This window comes from Sus scrofa, chromosome 13 (genome assembly GCF_000003025.6).
Source record: "Sus scrofa isolate TJ Tabasco breed Duroc chromosome 13, Sscrofa11.1, whole genome shotgun sequence".
Classification (NCBI taxonomy): Eukaryota; Metazoa; Chordata; class Mammalia; order Artiodactyla; family Suidae; genus Sus; species Sus scrofa.
In genome coordinates, this window is record NC_010455.5 from 72,101,946 (window position 1) to 72,126,745 (window position 24,800).

Here is a 24,800-nt window from a genome sequence, read left to right on the forward strand (position 1 = left end):
TGCCCTGGTACTAAGAACTCCTACAAATCCACAATAAGGCAAACAACCAGATACAGAAACATGTCAGAGGACTGAGCAGTCACTTCAGAAAGAAGGTTATTGATTGGCCAACTAGTATGTGAAGAGAGTTGTGTCCTATTTATTCTCTCCAGCCACATGGCAAGAAGTCCCTGGAGGAGGGTGGCCGACAGGGTGGTGCACAGTGTGAGCGGAGGTCCCAAAGGCAGGTTCCAGGCTGGGGAGACAGGTTTTGTTGAACCCATGCTGTGTGACAAACGTGGGCCTATACTTAAAAACAGAACACTCCACATGAAAATCCAGATTTTCAGCTTCTATTTAAAAATGGCAAGACCTGGCTCTGCATTTCCACACACAGCTTTGGATGCACGCAGTCTCCATGACCACATAGGACACGGGAGTGCAGCTCTTCCCACAAGCTGCTCCCTTCCACCTGGCCCCCACCAGTACCAAAGGGCACCTGTGTTTGCGGTCCAGCTGCAGAACCTGCACCCTGGAATGATTCTGGGCAGCACTGGGACTGTGCACGAGGCAGAAAGCCTGAGACATGACTGTGTCTCCAGGTCCTTGTCACCTGGCTCTTACAGGGGACAGTGGAAGGACTCTGAGTGGCACTGAGATTGTGCAGGATGCAGAAATCCTGAGACAGGACATGCCTCCAGGTTCTAGTTACCTGGTTCTTACGGGTAATGCCACACTTGGGACTGCTCCAGGACCTAGCAGTCGGGGCCCTGGGAGAAGTTTCAGAGGCTGACCGCGGTGCCAGAGGGTGCGGCAGCATTTCTTGGAGGGGCCCAAGTGGCTCCAGCCCAGCTTCCCTAGGAGGGAAACGCATGGGTGTAAATTGAGGAGCAGTGCCCCTCATCTCTTCAGCCACCCACAAGGGCCACACTCTGGCCTCTGATCTCTGCAGATCTATCCATCACTCGCCCTAAGTAGCCCCATGCATGCAGGCACAACAAACCCACGAAGGACTGGAACATCTCAGACAAGAGATCCCTTGACTGTGAGTAACCTGCTAAACTTTGGGAAAGGCCTGAGCTGTCCACATGGGCCTGGGTCCACAGCACAGATCTAAGGGTCTGGCATCTGAGCCACTCTTCTCATGGAAAGGCTGTCTGAACCACCTCGATAGGGAAGGGCACTCTGTTTGAGGCATCTGGTGGTGACAGAAGCTCCTGCCCCTGGAGAAGCATATGGACCAGCAGCCTCCACTCCCACAGAGGCTATGCCTGTATCTATAATCACGGATACATGCACACACATTTGTGTGCACACTCGTGTCTCGCAGCTCTGTCTGCTGAGACAAGCACACTCCAGCAGCAAAGCACACCTGGGGACCAGGGGCCAGTGTCGAGCACGTCCCCCTCTGGATGTCTCCACACCACAGCCCCCACCCCACGAGCGCCTTCCCCTCTCACACCTGGTCTTCCTGCATTCTCAGCACCACTTCCCCTCTTGTCACAGGAGCCTCCCCACATCCAGCACATCATGAGGCCTTGCTGTCCTCTCTTCCAACAACACCCTGACCAAACCACTGTCATCCGTCGCCGGGACCCAGTCAGCTCCCCCCATCCACTCTGGCCCCTCCAGAGAGACCTCCACCAGCTGGTGGAGACTCCCCACCCCCCCATTTCCCTTGTTCTGGGGGTAAAGTCACATGGAGGGTATCCCTCATAAGGCAACCCTGAGAATGCCCAGAAGCCTGCATGTACCCTCTGCTCACATGTGGCCTCTGCAAGGCCTCTCGGCTGGGAAGAAGCCCCATGGCCTGCATAGTGCAGGACCTCTCCCACTGGACAGACTTCCAGGGCCTTAGGCCTGTTTGTGTGGAGCTGTTCAGTGGAGCAAACAGACCATATATTTCAATAGCTCCAATCCTATAATGTCAACTGGTTCATCAAAATGGGCTGAATCATCACAAAAAGATGAAATTATACACAGCATTCTAGGAAGAATTGTGTACTTTAAGAAAGAAGGGAGTATAAAATACATTTTAGAAAGATTCCCAAACTCAGATAAAACATAATTACTTTTGTGTTTTATAGTCAGATTCATGACTATACGACCTCTACTTACTGAAAACAACAGACATCCAGGTTGTGTTGTGGGGAGGGCCAGGGGATGGGACTGAGGACACAGCAGTGCACATAACATGGTCCCACAGTGTCCTGCTGTCCCCGAGTGTCTGGACTCATTTGAGCTGCTTGGGAGGCTGACAAGGGTCGCACAGCTTCTCCCCGGCGGGTGGGTCTGGAGGTCATTTTTATATCCTTTCCAGTAGTGTCATTTTTAATGATAAGCCTTTATTTGTTTTCCTCTGAGGAAAATATTAAAATGTGAGTCTCTCTGGTCCCATTTTATGGGGAGCAAGCCTCCTCTAAGGTCCCCACTGTGACCCTCCATTGGTCTAGGATTGGAAATGGAAGAGGGATTCCTACAGCATCTCACAGGTATGACTATCGGGTACCCAGCTCAGCTGAGGTGACTGCACACATGGCTAGAGCCTGGCCTCTGACGGCAGCCTGGGGACCTCAGCTTTCACACAGCATTGCTGGGAAGGAGGGCTGAACACAGGCTGGACGGAAGCTCCCACAAGGACAGTCTGCCTGAGGCAAAGCCATTTGAGCAGAGTGAAGTCCCTGTGAGCCCCAACCCAGCTGTGCTTGAAGTAGAGCTGGCTGTCAGCTATGATGCACACACAGTCCCTTGTTGGGCACATGGCCTGCAGGGGTCCCTGTCACCAGGAGGCAAACACCAGCGAGCTGATGCGCCCACTGTCCTGGGCACAGTAAGAAGGTCACCCTAGGCATACCCATGAGCCTTCCAAGTGTAGTGGGCCCAGCAGTAAGGAGGAGCTGAGGAGCGGGCCCCAGATGGGGCTCTGAGCAGGGCTGTGTTCACACAGCAGTCCCGATAGAGACACGCGCTTTCAGAACAGATTCCCTACAGGTCCTCCAGCAGGATGCACCAAATGCACCCACAGGAGAAGGCCTCTCACCTAAACAAGGGCCCAGGCACACCCCAGCCCCATCCCTCCCCCTACTGACTGCAGACAATTTGCCCAGAGCTGGCAGTCTGTGCTGCAGGCCTGGAAGGTAGGGCAAGCCTCGGCCCGGAGCAGGCGGGTCCCCTCAAGCCAACCAGTCCCAAAGCTTCATCACACCCACCCGGGTGACTCTCTCAAGAGGTCACAGCCCCTCACTTCTCTCCTCCTCAAGTCCTGCATTTCTATCACTTGGGGGATGAAAATCTTCAAGCTGCAAGTCCCTAGACCCCACTCAGGAGCTGTGTGTGTTCAAGAGCCCTGGACAGCTGTGTATAGAGCCTATGTGTGCACGTCCGTGTGCGCGCGCGGGCCATGAGCAGCTCAGGCGCGTGTCGACATGTGGGTCTGCTTTCAATCGTGCTGGAACAACTCTACCTGATAAACAAAAACAGATCCAAAATAACCTTTGGCAAGCAGCATGTTTTTAAAAGAAAGAGAAGGTCCGAATGAACTGGCAAGAGCAATGCTTAAGCAAACAAACTTGGTCAAGCCAAACATGCACGGTGCACATCAAAAAGCCCCTCGAAGGCTCCCCGTGACCCGAGGCCGCAGCTGGGAAGGGGCTGGAACTCAGCACTCCCAGCCTAGAGCGGACAGGCCACACACTTCCGGCCACTGGTTGCTGCATTTCATTCAGGTCACAGGATGAGACCATGAGCCGAGGCTGGGAGGCCAGCAGGAGAAGGTGGAGCCCCTCACCCCCTCCAGACACTCCCTTCCGATGGGCCCTGCTGGGCATGTGATAGGGAGGGCCAGTGGGCAGCACGGGGCTCTGTGCTATGGGAGAGTCTCAGAGTCCCTCTTGGGGAGACGTTCAAGCGCCCGTGGCACATTCCTTAGAAATCCACTCGGGCCCACTGGCTGACATAACCGAGCCTGTGACTGTGCGCCTCAGGCCCACTGCACCATTCACTGCCTTTTCACGATCCCCAGCTACAGCATGCTGGGGCCACAGAGCCCAGGCCACATCACACTGAAGCCCTCCTCTCTCAAGGCCTCAGGTTCAGAAAGGCAAACTATGACCCTGGGGGTCTGCAGAGCCCGAGGCCAGCACTGCTGGCAGTGTCAGGGTCACTCCCGGAAAGCCTGAAGTGGCCCAAGAAAGCGGGCATGTGGAGGGCTCCAATCAGGGACGGGAGGATGGGGACAGCGAGGAGATGCACACAAGTCTACACCCAGTCACGGGAGTTGGACAGTGATTCAGCTCCTCTGGGCCTTGGTTTCTCCTTACCAGGTCAAGGGGGTCATGGAGAAGGAGGGCCGAGAAGGGCAGTGGTTCCCAAGGGGTGGGTTCTGGATAAGCAGAGGCACATTTGGGAGATGGCGGCTCCCAGCCCTGGGGAGCTGCCGCTGTTCAAGGGACAAGAGTGAAAGGGGGTATACCATGGTGCAGGAGGCACCAGCCAGCATGCAGGGGTTCTGTGTAGCTCCAGGGGAGAGGGAAGAGGAAGATGGGAGAATGGGGTGGATGCCTGGGAGGGGCAGGTGAGAAGCAAAGGGCAGGGGTGCTGGGAGACTGGCCAGGGAATGGCCGCCCAGGACAGGCAGGTGAGAGAGAAGAGGGAAGGACAGAACCGAGGCTGTTCTTTCTCTGGTTCTTTGGATTTCTTCTTCCCTAAAAGCTACACAAAAAACAGATGAATACAAGCTTATTGTAAAAGATCTGAACAGCAATTACAAGGACTAAAACATGAAAGCTCTCTCAGCCCTAAATTCCACCTTCCCCTCCCTCCCCAGGATGGAACCACTATGCACAGCCTGCCGTGCCTCCTTTCAGATCTTTCTGACGCGTTTCTGCACAAACATCTGTACACGTGCACATGCTCCTCCAGTATTAATGGGACTAAGGTGTACATGTCGAGGGAGACGTGTTTGTGCACACCCACTTACCACATCCCCTTACACAGCACATTCACTGAGGGCCCAGCACAGACTGGCGGGAACCCCTGCCCTCTCAGACCTGAGGTTCCAGAGCTGTCTCTCCACCTACATTTGGGTCATGCTCTTGGGGCTGAGTAGCGCTAACTGCAGACATCCCACACTCCACCCTCAGGCCACAATGCTCAGAGAGGACAGAGAAAATGGACTTGGTGGTGGGTCCCCCAGGAAGCAAAGAAGGAGCAGGCTCCACAAGCCCCGCCAACAAACAGGGACACTGATGAGGCAGAGGGTCCCTGGTGCCAGCAGGCTCTGGGGGCACACCGAGCTCTGAACAGATGGGCCACCCCAGCTCCACCTCCTACCAGCCACGCCACCCTGAGCAAGTCACCCCACTGCCAGGGACCCTGCAGTCACCTCTTTCCTGAGAAAATGTCCAGGCCCCAGGTCAGTGCCCCACAAAGGACGTGGGATCCAGGCCAGCAGTTGAGTGAGGGGACTTCTGAATGACCACAGACATTCTGGGCATCACAGCTGGTGCGGGGGGGAGCGGTTGCAGGGCGAGCTCCTGTCACCTGGTGGGTCAAGACCAGGGAGCTGCAGACTATCCCCCAAGGCGCCCAGGGCTGCACACGGGCCCAGTGTCAGCGCTAAGGTCTAGACGCCTGCGGGCTGCCAGCACCCGAAGGGTTAAGCAGCCCACTGCCTGGGCCTTCCTGCCCGTGAGGCCTGCGTCAGGCATCAGGCGGGAGATGGGCTGCCGTCTGGTTCGCATTAGCGGAGCTCTGCTTGGCAGTGTTCCCTCTGGCGGGCTGCCTCCCCTCCCTGCCCGACCACTCTCCACCGCGGCTCAAAGAAAATACCAGGATCCACACATAAAACCCGCGCACTCCCTCCTGTCTCTTACCCCGGCTTGAATAAAACAAGCTCTTAAACTCCTGACCTTCCGCCCAGTCACCGTGCTTGTTTCTCGCAGCGGCAGCGTCTCAGGGGCTGGGGGCACAGGGCGCCCTCCCCATGGCCGGACGCTTTGCAGACGGGCACGGGCACAGGAGCAACTCCTCCCCAAGTGAGATCAACGGCGGCTCAGGGCGCCTGCCCTCCGCAGGGATAACCTCCCCCTGTCCTAAAATGCCAGCCCAGGGCTGCTCAGACCTGCGCCTTTCAGAGCAAGAGGAGCCTGGGAGCCTTTACGCACGGGAAGTAAAATCTCAGGGAAGCAGCTTAAAGCTCACTTTTTAACTTTCCTCATCTTTCCTTGCCACAGGCCCAAGGCAGTAGCGGACACACCGAAGGCTCACAAACTCCTGACTTCCCCCCAACACCTCTGAGTGTCAGCCCCGTAGACTAGCTTGCCTTCCAAACCTCTCCTCCAACCACGTGCCCCAAAACCTCAAACCTATGCCTCCTTCTGCCTCTGCACTCACCTCAGACCTCCCCTGGCACCCCTCAGCAATGGCTCCACCCCCTCACCCCCACCTGCTACTCCAGCCAGAGGCCTAGGAGTCTGTGGGACCTGGCTCCCCCCGGCTCGTTAATTTCACCTCCAAAACAACCCTAAATCTCCCTGCATTGCCAGCTTGATCCAAGTCACCTCAATCTGCCTGGACTACACAACAGCTGGTCCCCAAAAAGGTACTCTGGGCCCCTTGAACCCATCTCTGTGCTGTGTGTCTCGCCAACACACAAACACACACACACAATACTCACCACTCTCCCCTTCAAAACTACCTGCGTTATTACAACAGAGGAAGATCTTTAAAGACTGAAACCTCTAGACCCTAGTAACCTGCTCCACCTGCCTCTAGAGCCCCTCATTCATCTCCATTTTCTGAGCATCGGCCAAAGTGACCTCCTTTCAGGTCTTCGAATTCACCAAGCTGTCCCCAACCCCCTGCCAGGGCCGTGGCTTGTGCCCCCTCTGCCCAAGCTCTCTACACCCAGTCCCAGCTCTTCTCCTAGGCAAGCCTTTCTCCTCCTTCACACCAGGAACCTACCACCTGCTCTCAGATAACTCTACCTCCTCCAAGAAGCCCAGCCTAGGGCTGAATTCTGCAGGTCATGTGTACAGGGAAAGGAAAGGGTATGTGAGCAGGCCGACGCAGTTACCGGCCAGACCGTCCTGATCCACACTCCCCTGTGCACGTGTCCTCACAAACACCAGTCCCTAACAACAAGCTGAGGAGGTGGCTGTGTGGACGGACGGGGGCAGCTCACTCCCATAAGCCTGGCTCAGACTCTCACCCAGAGTCATCTCATTTAAATACTTTTGAAAATACCAAAAAAAAAAAAGGAGTTCCCATCGTAGCTCAGTGGTTCATGAACCTGATTAGTAGCCATGAGGAGGCAGGTTCAATCCCTGGCCTCATTCAGTGGGTTAAGGATCTGGCGTTGCCATGAGCTGTGGTGTAGCTTGAAATGTTGCTGTGGCTGTGGTGTAGGCTGGCAGCTACAGCTCTGATTCGACCCCTAGCCTGGAAATCTCCATATGCCACGGGTGTGGCCCTAAAAATACAAAAAAATAAAAAATAATAAAATAAAACTTAAAAAAAAAAAAACTTCTAATGCTGGAATTTATTTTTTTATGATTTTTATTCTTTTGGATTTTTTTTCTCTTGTTTTTTAGGGCTGCACCTGTGCCATACGGAGGTGCCCGGGCTAGGGATCAAATCAGAGCTGTAGCCGCCAGCCTATACCGCAGCCACAGCAATGCCAGATCCAAGCCACGTCTGTGACCTATACCAGGGCTCACAGCAACGCCGGATCCTTGACCCACTGAGTGAGGCCAGGGATTGAACCCGCATCCTCATGGATGATAGATTCGTTTCCGCTGAGCCACAATGGGGACTCCACGGAATTTATTTTTAAACAAGAACATATAATAATAAAGCACTTCAGCAAAACTTCAAACAAAAGCAGGCAAGTGCCTTTACTTTAATAAGACATCTCACTTGCCCTGTCACTATGATTATTACAAGTTGAAGCCTGTGAACAATTAGAGCAATGCTTATAGTATTTTCATAATTGTTTTATTTCTTAAAAGAAAGAATTATAAATATTCAGTTCAAGTGGTGCACTTGCTCTATGTGCACTCAGGAAACACTCAACTTCCCTTTAAGGAGGAAAATAAAAACAAGAAGGTCAAGGCAGAACTGGAGAAGGATAGTCAGGGACCAGAGCCACAGGGAGGCTGGAGGTGACCACCTCCCCCACGGGGCCGTGTCACAGAGGCTGGGAGAGGTGGCCTGGCCAGCCTGTTTCCTTTGAGGGGCCCTCCAGCCTGTCCCTCTGGCTCTCCCACCCTGCAGCTGTGCACCCCCACTTCCACAGAGAGTGTCCTGCCTAACGCAGCCCCGCTGTCCCAGCCATGCACCCACCACAGGGCAGTCAGCCCCTCTAGCTCTCATGCTCTCCAGTCAGGAGTGTGACGCAGCCTAGCCCCTGGTGCAGAGCAGGGGCTAAATGGACACGCTGACCACTCCATGAGATCCTGGCCTCCCCCTTCCCACAGTGGCCCTGCCTAGCAGACACTGTGCATCCCATCACCTCGGGGGGCCAGGTTTGCCCATCACCCCGAGCTTGGCCAGGGCTTCCCCAAGTCCCTGGTGATGAGGAGGCCCCTGGATGACAGTACAAACATTAATGCCCTGGCTCCTGCCAATGATGGTTCCTGCCAGAATTTTTAACTGGAATCCCAGCTGACTGAGCCTCGACTGAGAGTATGAAATAGTGGGAGGCATCGTGCCCCAGCCTCTCAGTGACACTGCCCTCCAAAGTACTGTGCTGTCAGGTGGAGCCTGTCTGTCACCTGTGACCAGAGCCCTGCCCCAGGACTGTGAGCAGGTGTGATCTTGTGTGGCTCTGGGATGAGGAACTGAGGCTGGACAGGTGGCCAAGGTGAAGCCCTGCAAAGCACCTGACATCTCATCCTGGACGAGAGGGCCAGCTCTGTGAAGACCTCGGAGGTGGGTGGGGCTGTGCACCAGGTGGCAGAGGCCCCTGCAAAGCCAGCCAGCACAAGAGGGCCAATCTGCTCAAAGGCACAAGGTGCCTCCCTCTGGCTTTCCCCAAACTATCCTGGGTTCTTTGTGCCCCAGTGCTGTGTGAGCCCCACCAGGGCAGGAGGAGCCCAGCTCTGTGTCCCAGCACATGGGATGCAAAGCAGACTCCCAGGAGTTTCCTCCAGCAAAACTGATACCCATGGAACCCTGGAATTCACCAAGAGCCTTCCTTCCTGCAGAACCTTCCTAACAGAATGGGTCAAGGATGAAGATGGCTATACTTTCCAGGCATGAGGCACCACAGCAGAGGGGCTCCAGGGCCAGCCAAGTGGGAAGACAGACCCCCTTCAGGTAGCTACCCTGCACAGGCCCCTGCAGCGAGACACCAGGGCAAGGGCAAGGCTGCTGGCATGGGGGAGGCGAGCTTGCTGGATGGAACACTCTTTCCAGAGTCACAGGCTCACTTCACTCTGCAATTAGCTTCTAAGAGCATAGGAAAAGGTAAGAGGGACAATGCCAAGTACTATTTCAGATTTTTTCTTTTCTAGGGGTTTTCAGTAAAGAGATAATTAACATGAATATGGATTTGACTTGGAGGGAAATGCTATCAAATTCTGAACTTTCTCTAAAAGCTTTATCAATAATACAGGCACCCTCACTCACCTGACGATGCCTGTTCATTACAGGCCCTAATTGGGGTTCACAGCAGGCCCCGGGGTGGCAAGCACACCTCTGTTCAGGTAGAAGGTTGGTGACCCTGACAGCTGTTTTCTCACAGCCAGGAAAGTGCCCTGCACTTACTACTTGCAAAGCCCACAGGGGGAGCTCCAGGTGGTGGCAATGCAGAACTGCAAGGACAAGGATGCCCAAACCCATCCTCCCAGGTGCTGGGCACTCTACATCCATCATCCCTCGTCCACCACACCAGGCCTCCCTGTTCCAGAGGCAGGGACGGGGTGGCGGGAGCACACGGGGCCTGGGCTGTGACATCAGTGAGGTGCAGGACGGAAAAACCCAGCCATGAGTCCCCCTCTCTTTCCCTGCAGTTCCAGACATCAAAATCCTGACAGCCAGTTACCATTGTAAATATCACCAGCCTAAACCCCCAAGATCAAACTGGACCAGAGGGCTTTCCCAGGCTGAGGATGGAAAGAGCCATAAAGCTGTGAAGGCTGGCGTTTAGGCCATTCTGGGCCTAAGTAGGGTTTGGTGTTTCTCCTCCACTCCCAGCACCCCAACATCACCTCCATCAGCTAATGGGCCACAGCTGGGAACGGACATGGGCAGCAGAAGCTGGGCTAGGCTGACAGGCTCCGGCAGGCGGTCTGGCTGGGAGGGGAATGCGACTGTTTATTTGGAGTGGCTGTGCCCCGCCTCCGAGGGAGTTCAAGCGGTCAGATGTGTCCAAGTTGATTAGTGAAATCTGACGGGGATGTCACTGGCCTTGGAGGAGAGCCATCCGGTTCAGGGCCCGCGCTGCAGTGCCCCATGCCCGACAGGCCCCGGCCATGATTAAGGTGAGTGGAGGTCAGGGTGAGTGGGGGCCACCGCAGGGACACCACTACCCGCCCTGTGGTTCCTGGGGCAGCGGGCATGGCACCCAGAGCCAGGGCTTGGGAGCAGCCTACTGACTTCAGATGCTGGCTATGCTGTCTCGGTTTTCTCACCAGTCAGATGGGAATCATGAGAAAGAAAGGAAGAGTGGAGCTAGCAGTCAGCGGGCAACGCTTCTGGCTCCACCACCAACCTGTGAAGACTGGTAAGGCCAACATCACTCCCACAGCCACCCCAGAGGTGAGCCGAGGCTGCAATTCCTCACAAGAAAGTCAGAGCGCAGAGGTGTGATGGGACCTGCCCAAGATGACAGCCACTTGAAGCTTTTCCTGCCTCTGGTCCTTTCATCCAAACTCTGTCCATTTCCTGGAGCTGCCACAAACTTGATGGCTTAAAATTCAGAAGTATATCCCTCATAGTTCTGGAGGCTGAGGTCTAAAACCAGTGTGTCAGCAAAGGGTTCCCTCTGGACCCTTGAGAAGAATCCCCCCACCCCTATCCTGGCTTCCAGTGGGGGCACCACAGGTGTTGCTCTATCATCATATGCTTTCTCTCCATGAACCCTTGTGCCACTGACACTTGTCATTGGATAACAAGCCCACCCCAATCAGGAAGATCTGGTCTTGAGATCCTCACCTTGGCTGCATCTGCAGAGGCTCCACTCCAAATAAGGTCATATTCTGAGGTCCTGGGTGGACACAACTTTTGTGGGGCACAATTCAACCCACTACAGTCCACCCACTGACCTCAAACCTTCACACCCATCTCATGCGAAAAATACTTTTATCCCATCCCAATATCCCCATTTCTCACCCCATTATACCACTAACTCTAATTACACCTAAATAACAGCTCAAAAGTCTCATCATCTAAGTCATCTAATTAGGCATAGGTGATACTGGAATGATCCACTCTGGGGCAAGATGCTGCTATTTGTGGGCCCGTGGAGCTGGAAAACAAGTTACTTGCATTCTAAATACAAGCACAGGGACAAAATGGAAGGAATTCAGAGGTTACTGGGCCCAAGCAAGTTTGAAACCCAGCAAAAAAATTTTCACTAGGTTTCCAGGCCTGGGAATGACCCATCTGTGGCTTGATCTTCTGCCTCTGGGCTCACCTCTGGCCTCTGCCCTTGTGGTCATTCCTCCTTTATCTTGAAGTATAACATGTCTTGTGGCTGTTCTACTGGTCATTTCCTGCATGTAGAATTCCAAAGTCCAATTGCCTGTTTTATTTTAATTTTGTCAGGTTTCTATCCATTTCCACCCAGGCTGGCAGTGTTTCTGCTGCCATAACACCCTCACAAACCTGTGGGTCTCGTGTATGTTAGGGGAGCCTCCCTGGAGCAGCCCACCTCTCTCCTGGCTTCTGCTGAGACATGTCATTGGATTCCAGAGCCACACACCTGACCCCTTCAGTGAAGGCTGTGCAGCCTTACCCCAGCCTTTCCTCAGGGCATGCTCTTTCAAAGTGAGGTTCCTGCTTCCAGCATCCTTTGGGATCCTGACAGGCCAAGAACCACCCAGTCATCAGGTGCTGACAACTCCTTCTTCAAGTCATTCCCTCCCCCTCACAGTTCACTATAAGCAGCAAAGGAGGGACCAGGCTGTACCTTCCATACTTTGCTTAGAAAACCCCTCGGCCAACTACTCAAGTTCACAGCTGGCAAGTTCTGCTTCTCTTGACTAGTAAATTAGAGACTCGTACAGCAGCAGATACCAAGAGGGCTGGAAAGTAGGCTGGGAAGAAACAGGTACAGAAAAGCAAGAGGAGAATGAAATTTATATCTGCCAAGCACCTTCCATGTGAGCCAGTACTGAAGATCAGTACCTGAAACTCTGACAGGCAAGTTCATCTTTGTAAGGATGGAAATAGCAGCCAAAGACCTTAGAACTTGTCCCCACTCAAGCATCCTGGATGGTGAATGTGGCCATCTCTGCCTCTGTACCCCCCTGCCCAAACATACCCTTGGTCCCAGTGCTTCAGCCACCGAGCCTGTCAACAAACACCTTGTCCTCCCTCCCCAGCCTCAAGCACCACAACAAGTCTGCCTCCCATGGAGCCCTCTTCTGGTACCCTCTCCTGCTCCCAGGGTAGAGGGGAAACTGGACCAGGGCAGGCCGGAGGTCTGCCTCAGGGGGCACAGGGAGGGGAAAAAATTTAGCATCTGATTCATTCTCTGTTCCAGCTAAGAATGAACCCACAGTAGTACTATAAACTTAATTTCGATAAATACAAGTCTAGTTTATTTTTCTAATTTTGTGCTTTATTTTTTAAGATGTGCACTTTTAGTCCCTGGTGCAACACGGATTTGATTTAAGCTGTCCTCATCTAGGACAGATGGTCTTCAAAGGAGATGTGCAGTAGCCAGTGGGGTTATGGGGTAACAGAGGGGTTATGACCCACCATGTCAAGGGACACTTCCTCCAACCCCTGCTGATGCCCCAGGAAGCCTTGGACCCATACGGGAGGCTTTTTTTTTGGCTGGCCCTCCCTGGTCAGCAGACTCTTCCCTATGGTCCCTAGCCCTGCAGGAGGAAGCAAGAGCCACACATCATAAAAGATTCCAACCTGGGGAAGCTCTGGTTGTTTCCCTCATGCCTTTCCCGCACCCTCCCAGGCTGCCCTCGACCAGGAAGGATCACTAGCAGGCACAGTGCCAGCAGGGCTCCCTGGCCTCCTCCCACCACCGCTCAGGACAGACCCTACAGGCATGGACCTCCTCTCCGGGGTGATGGCGAGTTTCACACTTCCAAGAGGCTGGGACATGGGGTGCAGATATTTGGTCGGGCGTTCCTCTGGTTTCTGAGAAGGTGTTCTTGGGCGAGACCCACATTTAAATTAGTGGACTCAGTACAGCAGGTAACACTCCATAAGGTGGGTGGACAACTGCAGGCCTGAACAAAGTCCGCCCTCTGTGAAAGCAGAGGATGTTCCGCAGCCAACAGCCTTCAGAGCTGAACTGCCACTACTCTCCTTGCATCTCCAGCCCACCGGCCTCATAGTTATACAGGCTGGTTCTTTTAAGATCTCTACACACACACACACACACACACACACACACACACACACCCTTTCAGTTCTGTTTCTCTGGAGGATGCTGACAACCCTAGAATCCATCCCCACACAGTTCTCCAGGGAGAACCCCCAATTCACAGCCCACTGAATCCACTTACCTGGGCTGTGAGCACCACAGCCAGTGGGCTGTGCCTGCCTCACACACAGGCCTAAGTCACGCCTCCGCTTCCCTCCCTCTGGCTCCACAGAACCTCTCTGGGACCCAGAACTCCCGGGAGGCCTTCCGAGCTCCCCACTTTGTTTTCATGGAAAGAAGGGGAGTCGGGAGAGCCTCGGTCTCTTTCTCCAATAAGCAAAACCCCTAAGAACAGCCCACTGAAGGGGAGTAGCATAGGCACTTGGACACTTTGTAAATCAGAGCTGAGCCAGAAGTTAGCCAAAGATGGGGGTGATGGGGAACCCCTGCTGCCATAGGTCCTCCATGGATGATGTGGCACCTGCCAATGTCACAAGGAATGTGACACTTACTTGGGTGTCATCCAGGCAGTATGCCTCTGAGCAACACAAGGCTCTAATTGGTGTTTAATTTGAAATTCTTGTGGTGAAGCAAAAGGGACCCAGAAGTGAGTCCACACATCCTTGCCACCCTGACCAGGGACTTGTGGAAAGGGAGGGTAACCCCAGCACCCTCCCTGGTGGATCACATGCTCCTGAGCCCACATAGCCTCTGCAGCCTCCATTTCTTTCTTTTCTTCTCTTTTCTTTTTTTGGACTGCGCAGTGTGCATTGGCTTAATGTAGAATCTCAGTTCCCAGACCAGGGAGTGAATCCAGGCCACAGTGGTGAGCGTGCAGAATCCTAACCACCAGACAACCAGGGAGCTCCCAGCTGTTTCTTTATCTATAAAGAAGGCCTGCTTGGGATGCTCCAATCAGTGGGTGTTGTTATGAGAACTGGGGAGCATGGCAGCTCCAGGAGGCAGGCAAAGTGGGGAGACAGTGGGGCAGAGCCAGTCCCAGGAGCAAGCCCAGCAGATGAAGGGGCAAAGGGATCACCCCTCCTTTCCTGCTAGAGCAAGAGGCCAAAAGGAAGGGCAGGGCAGACTGACCTTGAGGGCTGGGATCTCCACGCTGTCGCCGAGGCTGACAGAGCCTGAGAGGACGGTCCCTGTCATCACTGTGCCTTGGCCTTTGATGGAGAAGCAGTGGTCCACAGACATCAGGAATGGGCCCGAGGGGTCCCTCGCTGGGATGGAAATCTGGGACGTTAGGAGCTGGAAAAGAGATGCTGCTGTCACACCCTGCCAGGTAGAGAAGCTAGATGGGGCGGGACCGAGGGCAGAGGCTGTGGTCCAGGAGGTTGGAGGTGGATGACACCCAACTGCATGCAGAGCGCATGCCATGCTCTCAGCTCCCTCTCTTGGTGCAGAGGAAAGGGGCCTGGAGGATCCTGCCCTATCCTCCTGATGGGACCCTCCAGGCCCTCCTCCACAACCACGCCGTGTACCTGCCTGCTAAGGGCACAGCAGGTACTGCGTTCCTTCCTGACGTCCCAGGTACTAAGGGACATAAGGAGGTCTTGCTCCTGCCCTTCCCTGAGCAGCAGGCAGCAGCCACGGACGCCCTGGGATGTTGCTAGGCAGAATAGCCGCATGCTCCTTGCTCCTCCCAAGGATGCTGCCTCTGCAAAGGCTTTTCTTCCCTGTTTTCTTGGTACCCAGTTAAGAGAGCACTGGGGTCACCTGTTCATCTGGCTCCATGCCCAGCTGCATGCGCCCCAAGCAGCTCCAGCAGATGCAGGGTGGCTGAAGGGAAACTGAAGCTGTGGAGATGGACTCCAGGGGCAGCTGCCCAGGTCTGGCAGGGTGGCACAAAGGCACTTCCCCAAGCCCAGAAGGTACAGAGGGACAACCTAATGTCTGTCGAGGGCCAGAGAGGCTCTGCTGTCCTGCTTCTCCAACTCCTTCCCTGCACTTGGGCCTTAAGCTGCCTACTTCCCTCGTGCTCGGAGGTGTTGTCAGAGCCAATTACCAGAAACAAATGAAAATCAGGACCACATTACTCCTTTCATTGTGCTCCTTTCTGATTTTGATAGAGAACAGACTGTCAAGAAAGTATTTGGTAGTGAATGTTCCAAACTCTTAGTCTTGTGGCAACAATTCTTTCGGAAAAAGACGAGAGGCTCAGAACAGGCTTGGCCTGAGATTTATGCAGAGGCTTCTTAAAGGACCATATGAACATCTCCAACAGCAGCATTTGTGTGGATTTTGCTTTAACAAAAACAACTGTCCCAGTTTCCTAGACCAGTGTTCTCTGGAGTTGATGAAAAAGTAACAGGAGCCTCATCCCGAAAATGTTCACTCTGCTAAGTCAGCAGGGTCAGCACCTTGTAACCACAGAAATGGTGGCTGTGCATGTGGCTAGCTGATCCTGGCTCTGCAGACCCAGCACAGGTAGACCCCAAAGCCAGTCCCCACAGTCCACCTGGATCTGAATCCCGTTGCCACCTCATGCTCACTATGAGGCCTCGTGCAAGTAACCTGGCCTCTCTGAATCTCAGACTCTTTCTTGGTGGATGAATGTGGATAAATACCTTCAGCCTCCTCAGGGCACTGTGAATGTTAATGATCACGTACGAACAGAACTCAGTGTGGGGCCTGGTATATGATGGTCAACTTCACAGTCATAGTAAATGCTGATATGGCACCGTTCCAGCACATGACACATATTAACACAAACTCCATGAGCTAAGTGCTTCTATTATCTTCCTACTTTATAAGTGAGGGAACTGAGGCCAGAGAGAGCAGGTCAAGCATGTAAGGTCACAGAGAGGGGCAGTGAGGCTTGTGCTGGACCACGCCATTCAGGCCCAGGATCAGTACAGCACTATTCCCACCTCAGAGCTGTCCAGGGCACCTGTCAAGGGCTGCGCTGCCCCTCTGTCCACCACCAGCAAGCCTGGAGGAACAGATAATGTAACAAGCCACACTGCCCCCTGCTGGGCCTGTGTCCCCACCCTGCCTCGTGGCCTGCCTGGGTGGGACACACTGCAGGAGCTGGCACAACCCTAAGGACTGGAATGGGTGGTGTGGCCCCAGAACCCTGACAGGTGGGAGCAGCCTCATGGAGGAGCCTGACCAGAGAAAGGAAAAAGGCCAACGGTCCATACAGTGCCGCAGAGCAGTGGGCTGGAGGCAGGGGTCTGGGGTTCTGTTGTGGTTTAACTTCCAGAGGGAGATGAGGGGCACATGGGGACAGCTTTAAAGGAATAGCCTCTGAGACCTCTTTCTGGCCACCCAACCCCCACCCCTAGACCGAGCAGGCACGAGAGACCTGGCGAGTGGGCTGGGCTGGAGCTGACCATACCTCGATGAGCTCGGGGATGCCCTGCGGAGCTTCTGTTTCGGGGGCCTCCGGTCCCCCAGGCCTGGCCGCCACAGGTATGATGGGTGCGCCTCGGAACCTGGAACAGAAAGACAAGTCCAAGTGCCATCACCAGCCATCCGGGACACAGGGCACATCTGTGGAAGACAGAGCTGATCACTCCATCTGGCAGGTGAGAAGTGTTGGGGTCCAAAGGGGAAGCCTTGTGTTGAACAACACAACTTAAACAAACCTACTGAAAATAACAACAACAAAGATAAAAATAAGACTCACTTGACAAAGACAAGAATATGACCTGGATATTTTCATTGAAATGATAGCCACAAAACTACCATGGAACAGTCACCATTTTATAAATGGAAACCTGAGGCTTAGAGGGGCAAATTGATTTGTTCCAAGTCACTGTCATCAATCTCAAAGCCAATCTCCAACCATCCAGCTGCAGAACCACTACTAGTTATACTCCTGCTACCCTCACCCCAGGCCTCCTCTTTCATTTTTAACAGCTGCATGATAGTGTGACCCAGAATTCACATACTTTCCCTGCAATGCTACTCATTTAGAACACTACAAATTTTTCACTATTATAAATAACACTGTGATAAACATGGTGGATATGACTTTCTCTCTCTCTCTCTCTCTTTTTTTTTTTTTTGCTTTGATTTGGGATAAATTCATGAGGTATACATCAAAGGCTCAACAAACTGAAAAATTAGCAAAATATGGAGTAAGGAAATTCAAAAAGGCTCTTCCCTATGAAAGCAATAACACTGGCAAAAATGATCAGAATCAACTGTTTCAGAACTGAAAGTTAACCAAAGGCTTGCAGCAATCTGTGGAATGTTTATTTAAAAAACAAAACAAAACAGCTGAATCTCAGTAAGAATAAGAGAACTTTGGGGCATTTTCACTTGCCTTATTCCTACTGACCCCTCCCCAACTCTGCAGTAGCCTTAATAACCAGAGCCTGTAGTCAGAGTGGAAACCAGCAGCTTGACAGCCACTGAAAGGGGCAGAATGTGTTTGAGTTCCATCAAAGCCCCTTTCCCAGAGAAATATTATTTTTCTTATCTGGTGGTTCCTTGGAAGGCCCCATGTGCAAGCCTTTCTTTATTTGATGTGCTTTGGAGCTTTCCCAACGCAAACAGCCTTTTCCTGGGGGCATTTGTTGAAAATAATTGGAGGCAATTGTTTAACATCACAGTTGCCTGAGGCAAAGGATAAGAGTTTGGGCAAACAAGTGGCAAACCAAAAAGCTTAGAAGGAAAAGCTAGAGAAATTCCATGGGAGGCTTTGCAAAGCTCTGACATATTCATCTAGAAGGAATCTAGAAGGCTACTTTTAGGCACAGGGCTGTAGGCATGCCCAAAGCACTGTGCACAGAAGGCCATAAGCTCTCACCTCTGACTGACCTTGGGGTTTTAAGCATGCAGGAAGTGAAGACTAAGGTAGAGTTGACAATATTGGGAATATGCCCCCAAATGCACATAGAGTCTTTCAGCAAAGACTGGGAGACTCACTGGTTCCAGGCAGGTAAGGAAATCTCTGTCTAGTCACTAGCTGATGACCAAGTAGGTGGTCACATATGACTTTATAGAATTAGTTCGCAAATGTAGTTCACAAGCAGATAATACAACAAACTATGGAAGGGTGGGGATAAGAGGAAAATCTGATTGCCAGAATTGCCACATATTTTATTCTATATGTCCACTTTTCAACAAAAACTTACAGGACATGCAAAGAAACAAGAGTATGGCCCATGCACAGGAAAAAAAAAAAAAAAAGAGTTTAAATAAACTGTTCCTGAGGAAGTTCTACTGGACAAAAACTTAAATCAGTTGTTTTAAGTATGTTCAGAAAAATAAAGGAAACTATGTCTGAAGAACTAAAGGAAAGAATGAGGATAATGTCTCACCAAACAGAGAATATCAGAAGAGTCAGGAGCTCCTAATGTGACTCAGGGGATTAAGAACCCACCTAGTATGCATGAGGATGCAGGTTCAATTCCTGGCCTCTCTCAGTGGGTTAAGGATCTGGCATAGGTCACAGATGCAGCTTGGATCCTGTGTTGTGGTAGTGTAGGCTGGCAGCTGCAGCTTCAGTTCGACCCCTAGCCTGGGAACTTCCATATGCCACAGGTGCTGCCCTAAAAAGAAAAAAAAAAAAAAGAACCAAAGAGAAACTCGAGTTGAAAAATACAATAATGGAAACAAGAAAAAACTAGTAGAGGAACTTAATAGCAGATTTGAGCAGGCAGAAGAATCAATACATTTGAGAATAGGTCAATTGAGTTCCTGGCCCTGGCGGGGGGGGGGGGGCAGTGAGTCCTTAAAAAGGTCTGGTTTTTGGGGTTTTTTGGTTTGTTTGTTTTGTTTTGTTGTTTTAAGACAAGAGGAAGTAACTCTGAGAAGCTAGAGTTCCCTAAAGAGCTAGTTAAACCATGTCAGGAGCCACCAGTTGCCCAAAGGTCAGTGTGACAAGATGATGTGGGTTCACAGGGGAAGAGGCCCCACCTGGCTTGGGACCCACTTAAAAATAGCTCCAGAGCCTATACACATGCCTTGGGAGAGAAGATAGTTTGGAGAGAGAAGGAAGGAGGAAAAGGAATGAAAAAGAAAAGGAATGGTGAGGGGAGAGGGGGGGAGACATAAAAACACTGAAGTAGAAAGAAGAAAAGAAACAGAAGAAAAGGCAGGATGAGGAGCAGTAGCTAGGCACTCTTCAGTGATCTAAGCCCCAGGGGCAGGGCTCAGACCCCCTGTTCAGGGGCCCAAGGAGTGAGAAGCTGGTCTGGAGGAGTCCAGAGTCTAGGCTACTCCCAAGGAGGCAGAGAGGGCAGGAGGAAGAGCCCACCCCCAGACCAAAGGGAGGACTCCAGACACAGAATCTGAGAGCCAGGACCTGCCACAAGCCAGGGCCCATCACAGGGGCACCATCTCTGCCAGCACTCCAAGAGCCTGAGGCCCAGGGCCTCAGAAGGGGGAAAGCGTGCACTGAGAATTCCAGCGATTAACCATAAAGCTTTCGGAAATTTGATTATTGTTCATCCAAACCCTTTTGGGCAATGAATTGTAACAAAACATAAAGGCACATTGGGCTGGATGTCTGGCCCTTTCCCAGGCTCAAGAGAAGATGGCCTTGCTGGTTTCCTGAATGAGCCACACATTGGAGCATCCTGGCTTCTGGTGGCCCTGGGGGATAAAAGGCCCCTCCTGCCAGGGTTTCAGATCCAGGCTCCTGTCTGGGCTCCAGAGCACAAGGAGCTTGAGCCAGAGATGTGGGGAAGAGCCCTGAGAGCAGCCCCAGCTGGGCAGCAGGTGGAGCTGACCCAGAGCACATCCAGGGCTCCTGTTCCCAGCACCCACCCGACTCCCTGTGCAGCTGTGGCTCCTGGCGGTGAGCTGGCCCAGATGTGCTGACTGTGCATGCAGGCTGACCTATGGTAACACACAAACAATCTCAGATTAAAAAAAAAAAAATTGCACATGCATCTGTGTTTGTGTGTGCATAACTCACATAAAAGATGTAAACAAAAGCAAGTCTAAGGTTTAGGTTTAGAAGAGCAGAATTCAGAATAGTGATTTTTTTAAATGGTGATATTTATTATGCCTTGTTTTTCTCACCAGTCAAACCAGATACAAAACCCTGAGTGAACTGGAATGATGGATTTCAGGAAAGGAAGGCCTAGCGCAGGGCCAAGCACACAGGAGGTGCTCTACGAGTCACAGCTGTGATCACCAAGCTCCCGTAACAGGCCAGGTTCTGGATCAAATGCTCCCTCACAATCAACACTGTGAGGCTGAACTCATAAGCCCCCACATTACAGAGGAAGAATACCAACTCAGAGATGAACTGAGTTTAGAGTCAGCCACAGAGCAGGGATGGAAGAGCCTGCTGGCAGCAGCCAGGGCATGTGGACCTAGCATCCCATCCAACCCCAGGGAGCAGGTGGCTCTAAGCAGACAGCCTTGCCTAAAACACGAAATAAGGAAATAGAAAATGCTTAAAATCTGGAGGAAACAGACGGAGTCTGGGAGAAAGATGCACCAAGGATGCTGTCAGATGATAACATTTAGTGGAAAAATAAACAGAAAAGCCTAGAACACAGAACAGTGTCAATGATGTGATAACAACTACCTCAAATTATATACACGTGGGAAAGACCGACAGGGATCCGAGGGAAAAAAACACTAATTTGATGCACTGGGGAGATTGTGGGTACATTTTTATCTTCTATTTTTATTTGTGTTAACATTGATAAATGCTTATGCAAGAATAATTTTGAATGCTTTCAGAGATAAAGAAATCACAAAGAAAAAGAGTTTGACTACATAAAAATTAGAAACTTCTGCATGTCAAAAAAAAACCCTAAAATATAAAGACAAACAACAAATGCTAAAGCTTTACTTGTAGGAAATATGATAGGCAAAGGGTTAATTAATAACAACATTCTTATTAATATTAAACATTCCTAAAAATAAAAAAAAGCATTAAAATTATAAGAGGTAAATAGACAAAATATATGGGCATAAATTAAGCACATGAATCCACAACTAATTTATACACCTAAGGAAAAATATTCAGGCTCACCAGTAATTAAAGAATCACATATTATAACAAAAGTAAAACAACATTTTATCCTAAATGTTTCAGTTTTTTTCTTTTTTTCTTTTTAGGGCCACACCTGAGGCATATGGAAGTTCCCAGGCTAGGGGTCGAATCACAGCTATAGCTGCTGGCCTATGCCATAGCCACAGCAACTTGAGATCTATGCTGCGTCTGTGACCTACACCACAGCTCTGGGCAATGACAGATCCTTAACCCACTGAGCGAGGTCAGGGATTGAACCCACATCCTCATGGATACTAGTCAGGTTCGTTATGGCTGAGCCACGATGGGAACTCCCTCAAATATATTTTAAAATTAGATGTAGAGTTCACTGCTGGTACCTGTGTGAAATGGAAAAGAACACAGAGATGCACCAAGAAGATTCCCAAGGTTCTCCAGCCCATTGACCTAGTGACCCGACACCTGTGGCTCTCTCAAGAGGAAAAACTGAAAATACAAAGTTTAATGATGGTCAAAGATGTTCACCAGGATTGTTTATTTACAAGAAGGAAAATGTAAGACATTCCAGAGGGTCAGCAATGGAGTGACAGTTACATGAAGAACTGCTCTATAAGATATTACCTAATAAAAGTAGAAATAAAATAGGTAAATACCTTATAATTATAATTCTATATTTAAAAGGAGAGAAAGTTATTTGGCAAAGTTGAAGGGTACAAGGTCAACACACAAAAATCAGTTGTGTTTCTAGAGTCCAGCAACAACAATCTAAAATGGAAATTAAGGAAGCAATTCCATTTATAATAGCAGCTAAAAGAATTAAATACTTAGGAGTAAATCTAACCAAGCAGACGAAAGACTAGTATACCCAAAACTACAAAACTTGGATAAAAGAAATTTTAAAAGATCTAACTAATGTTAACAGATTGGAAGATACACTCCTGTTAAGATGTCCATTCCACCCAAAACCATCTACAGATTCAATCAAGTCCCTGTTAAAATTCCAACCACTCTTTCTGCTCAAATGGAAAAGCAGATCCTTACATTCAGATGAGAATTGCAAAGAGCGTCAAATAGCCAAAATAATCTTGAAAAAGAAGCAGAGAGTTGGAGGACTCAGCTTCTCGAAAGAAACTCTACAAAGGGACAGTGAAAAAAGCGGCAAGGACTGGCAGAAGGAGGGACACAGGCCAGCCAGACCCACATGTCTGGTCAACTGATTTGGCATAAGGATGAAAGGGGAAAGGACAATCTTCAACAAATAGTGCTGGGAAAACTGGGTATCTGCATGCAAAAGAATGGAGTTGGGCCCTTAACAAACATTACCACATATAAAAATTAACTAAAAATGGATCAAAGGCCAAACTTAAGGGCTAACACAATAAAATTCCTGGGAAAAAAATTGGGGAAAATCTTCATGACATTGGATTTGGCAACAATTTCATAAATATGACACCAAAAACACATGCGAAAAAAATTAATTGGATTTTATCAAAATTAAAAACTTTTGTGGATCAAGGAATATGATCAAGAAAGTGAAAATACACCTATAGAACTGAAGAAAAGTTTTGCAAATCTGACAAGGGATTAATGTCCAAAATATATAAAGAACTCTTTCAATGCAAGAACAACGAAACAACTTGATTAAAAAATGGGCAAATGACTTGGTGGCCATTTGTCCAAAGAAGACATGCAGAGGCCAATAAGCAATGAAGAGCTGCTCACCATCAGCCACCAGGGAGACCAAACATGAGCACCACAAAGTACCAGCTCACACCTACTAGAATGACTGTGAAAAAAGGGAAACCTCTGTGCTGGTGAGGATGTAGAGAAGTGGGAACCCTAACACACTGCTGATGGGGATATAAAATGATGTAGCCACAAGGGGAATAGTATGGAGGTTCCTTGAGGGTTAAACATAAAATCACCATTGGACCCAGGAACCCCATGCTAGGTGGGTCCCCAAAGGAACTGAAGTAGGTTCTCCACCAGCCTTCACAGCAGCATCATTCACAAGTGCCAAAAGAAAACAACTCAAGTATCCATCAAAAGATGAACAGATACACAAAAGAGTCTATACCCAGGACAGAGTACTACTGGGCTATAAAAAGGAGTGCAAATCCAACATAGGCTACAACACAGACGGACCAAAAGCATTATGCTATGTGAAATAAACCAGACACAGAAGGCCAAATACTGCATGATTCCATTTATATGAAGTCCCAGAACAGTCAAATTCATAGAGATGGAACATAGAGCAGAACAGTATTTACCAGGGCCTGGGGAGGGAAGAGGGAAGGGTCATGGGTCAATGGGCACAGAGTTTATGTTAGGGACTGTGAAAAGTACGAGGTTACAGACAGTGGTGATGCTGTAGTTATGCTGTAGGCCACAGGGCAGTCCTGGGTGCATAGCTTTGTGAATGTTCTTAACACCACTGAATTGTACACTTACAAACCAATAAAATCATAAACATTATGTTATGTATATTTTACTACAACTTTTTTTAAATGTGGAAGAAAGGGTAGATGACTATGCATGGTAAAAAGATAGGAATGGAATAAACCAAATGTCAGCAGCTCCTAGTCTGCGAACCTTTGGGTGCTCTCTTTCTTTTAACTACTTTTCTCTATTTTCCTGTTTCTTTCACATGGGAAAAGAAAGTTTTGTGTTTTTAACAAATTTTAGGCTTTGAAATGTACATAATAACTCAGCAGTCCAAGTTTCTCCTTTCTAGATAGAAAGCTTCTTCACATTTAGACCAGCCTTTACAAAGGATTTATCTAACAAGGAACCACAAGTAAAGAAAATAGCCACTTAAAGTAACTTAAAGAAGTTCCCAGCTGCACAGAGGTAATAGCTAATGTTCTCCTAAGAGACAGAGGTGATGGTCCTGGCCTGGTCTTGTGGGCTCACAGAAGACAACCCAGCAGGGTGGCAGTGCTTTCTTCGAGCCTCCAGGCATTGTACACAGACAGCAGAGGTGCCCAAGGCCCCTCAGAGGCCCATTTCCTCTAGATGTGTGATAAAGGGCGTAATCTGTTACCAATAAATTAAAATAGGAATAGTAATTTAAACATGCAAATGAGAATTTTTATTACATTTAACTAATGAAAATAGTTAACATTAATTTACCTTTACTAGTACCCTAAGCCCTTCCCAGAAGGTCTCCTTTACAGCAGAGGATACTGCCATTGTGACTGGGTTTATGCAGGGGTCCAGAGCACCTGGTCTCCCCTTTCTGACAAGTAAATAAAATGGTAGGGAGATCAAATAACTCACTAAAAAGAAGATATAATTTTTTATCTTCCTTTTTACAGTCTCATATCCACT

General features: G+C 50.3%; 1 protein-coding gene across 2 annotated transcripts in view; it reads right to left on the reverse strand.

Annotated features, from left to right (window-relative positions):
- EEFSEC (eukaryotic elongation factor, selenocysteine-tRNA specific) overlaps positions 1–24,800 on the reverse strand; it is a 154,937-nt gene that overhangs the window by 60,537 nt on the left and 69,600 nt on the right. For both annotated transcript variants that reach the window (XM_021069440.1, XM_021069441.1), the window contains exons 3-4: positions 16,884–16,980; positions 14,627–14,791 (exon numbers count right to left, since the gene is read on the reverse strand). In XM_021069440.1, the coding sequence (XP_020925099.1) occupies positions 14,627–14,791; positions 16,884–16,980 (262 nt within the window). The remainder of the gene's footprint in view (positions 1–14,626; positions 14,792–16,883; positions 16,981–24,800) is intronic.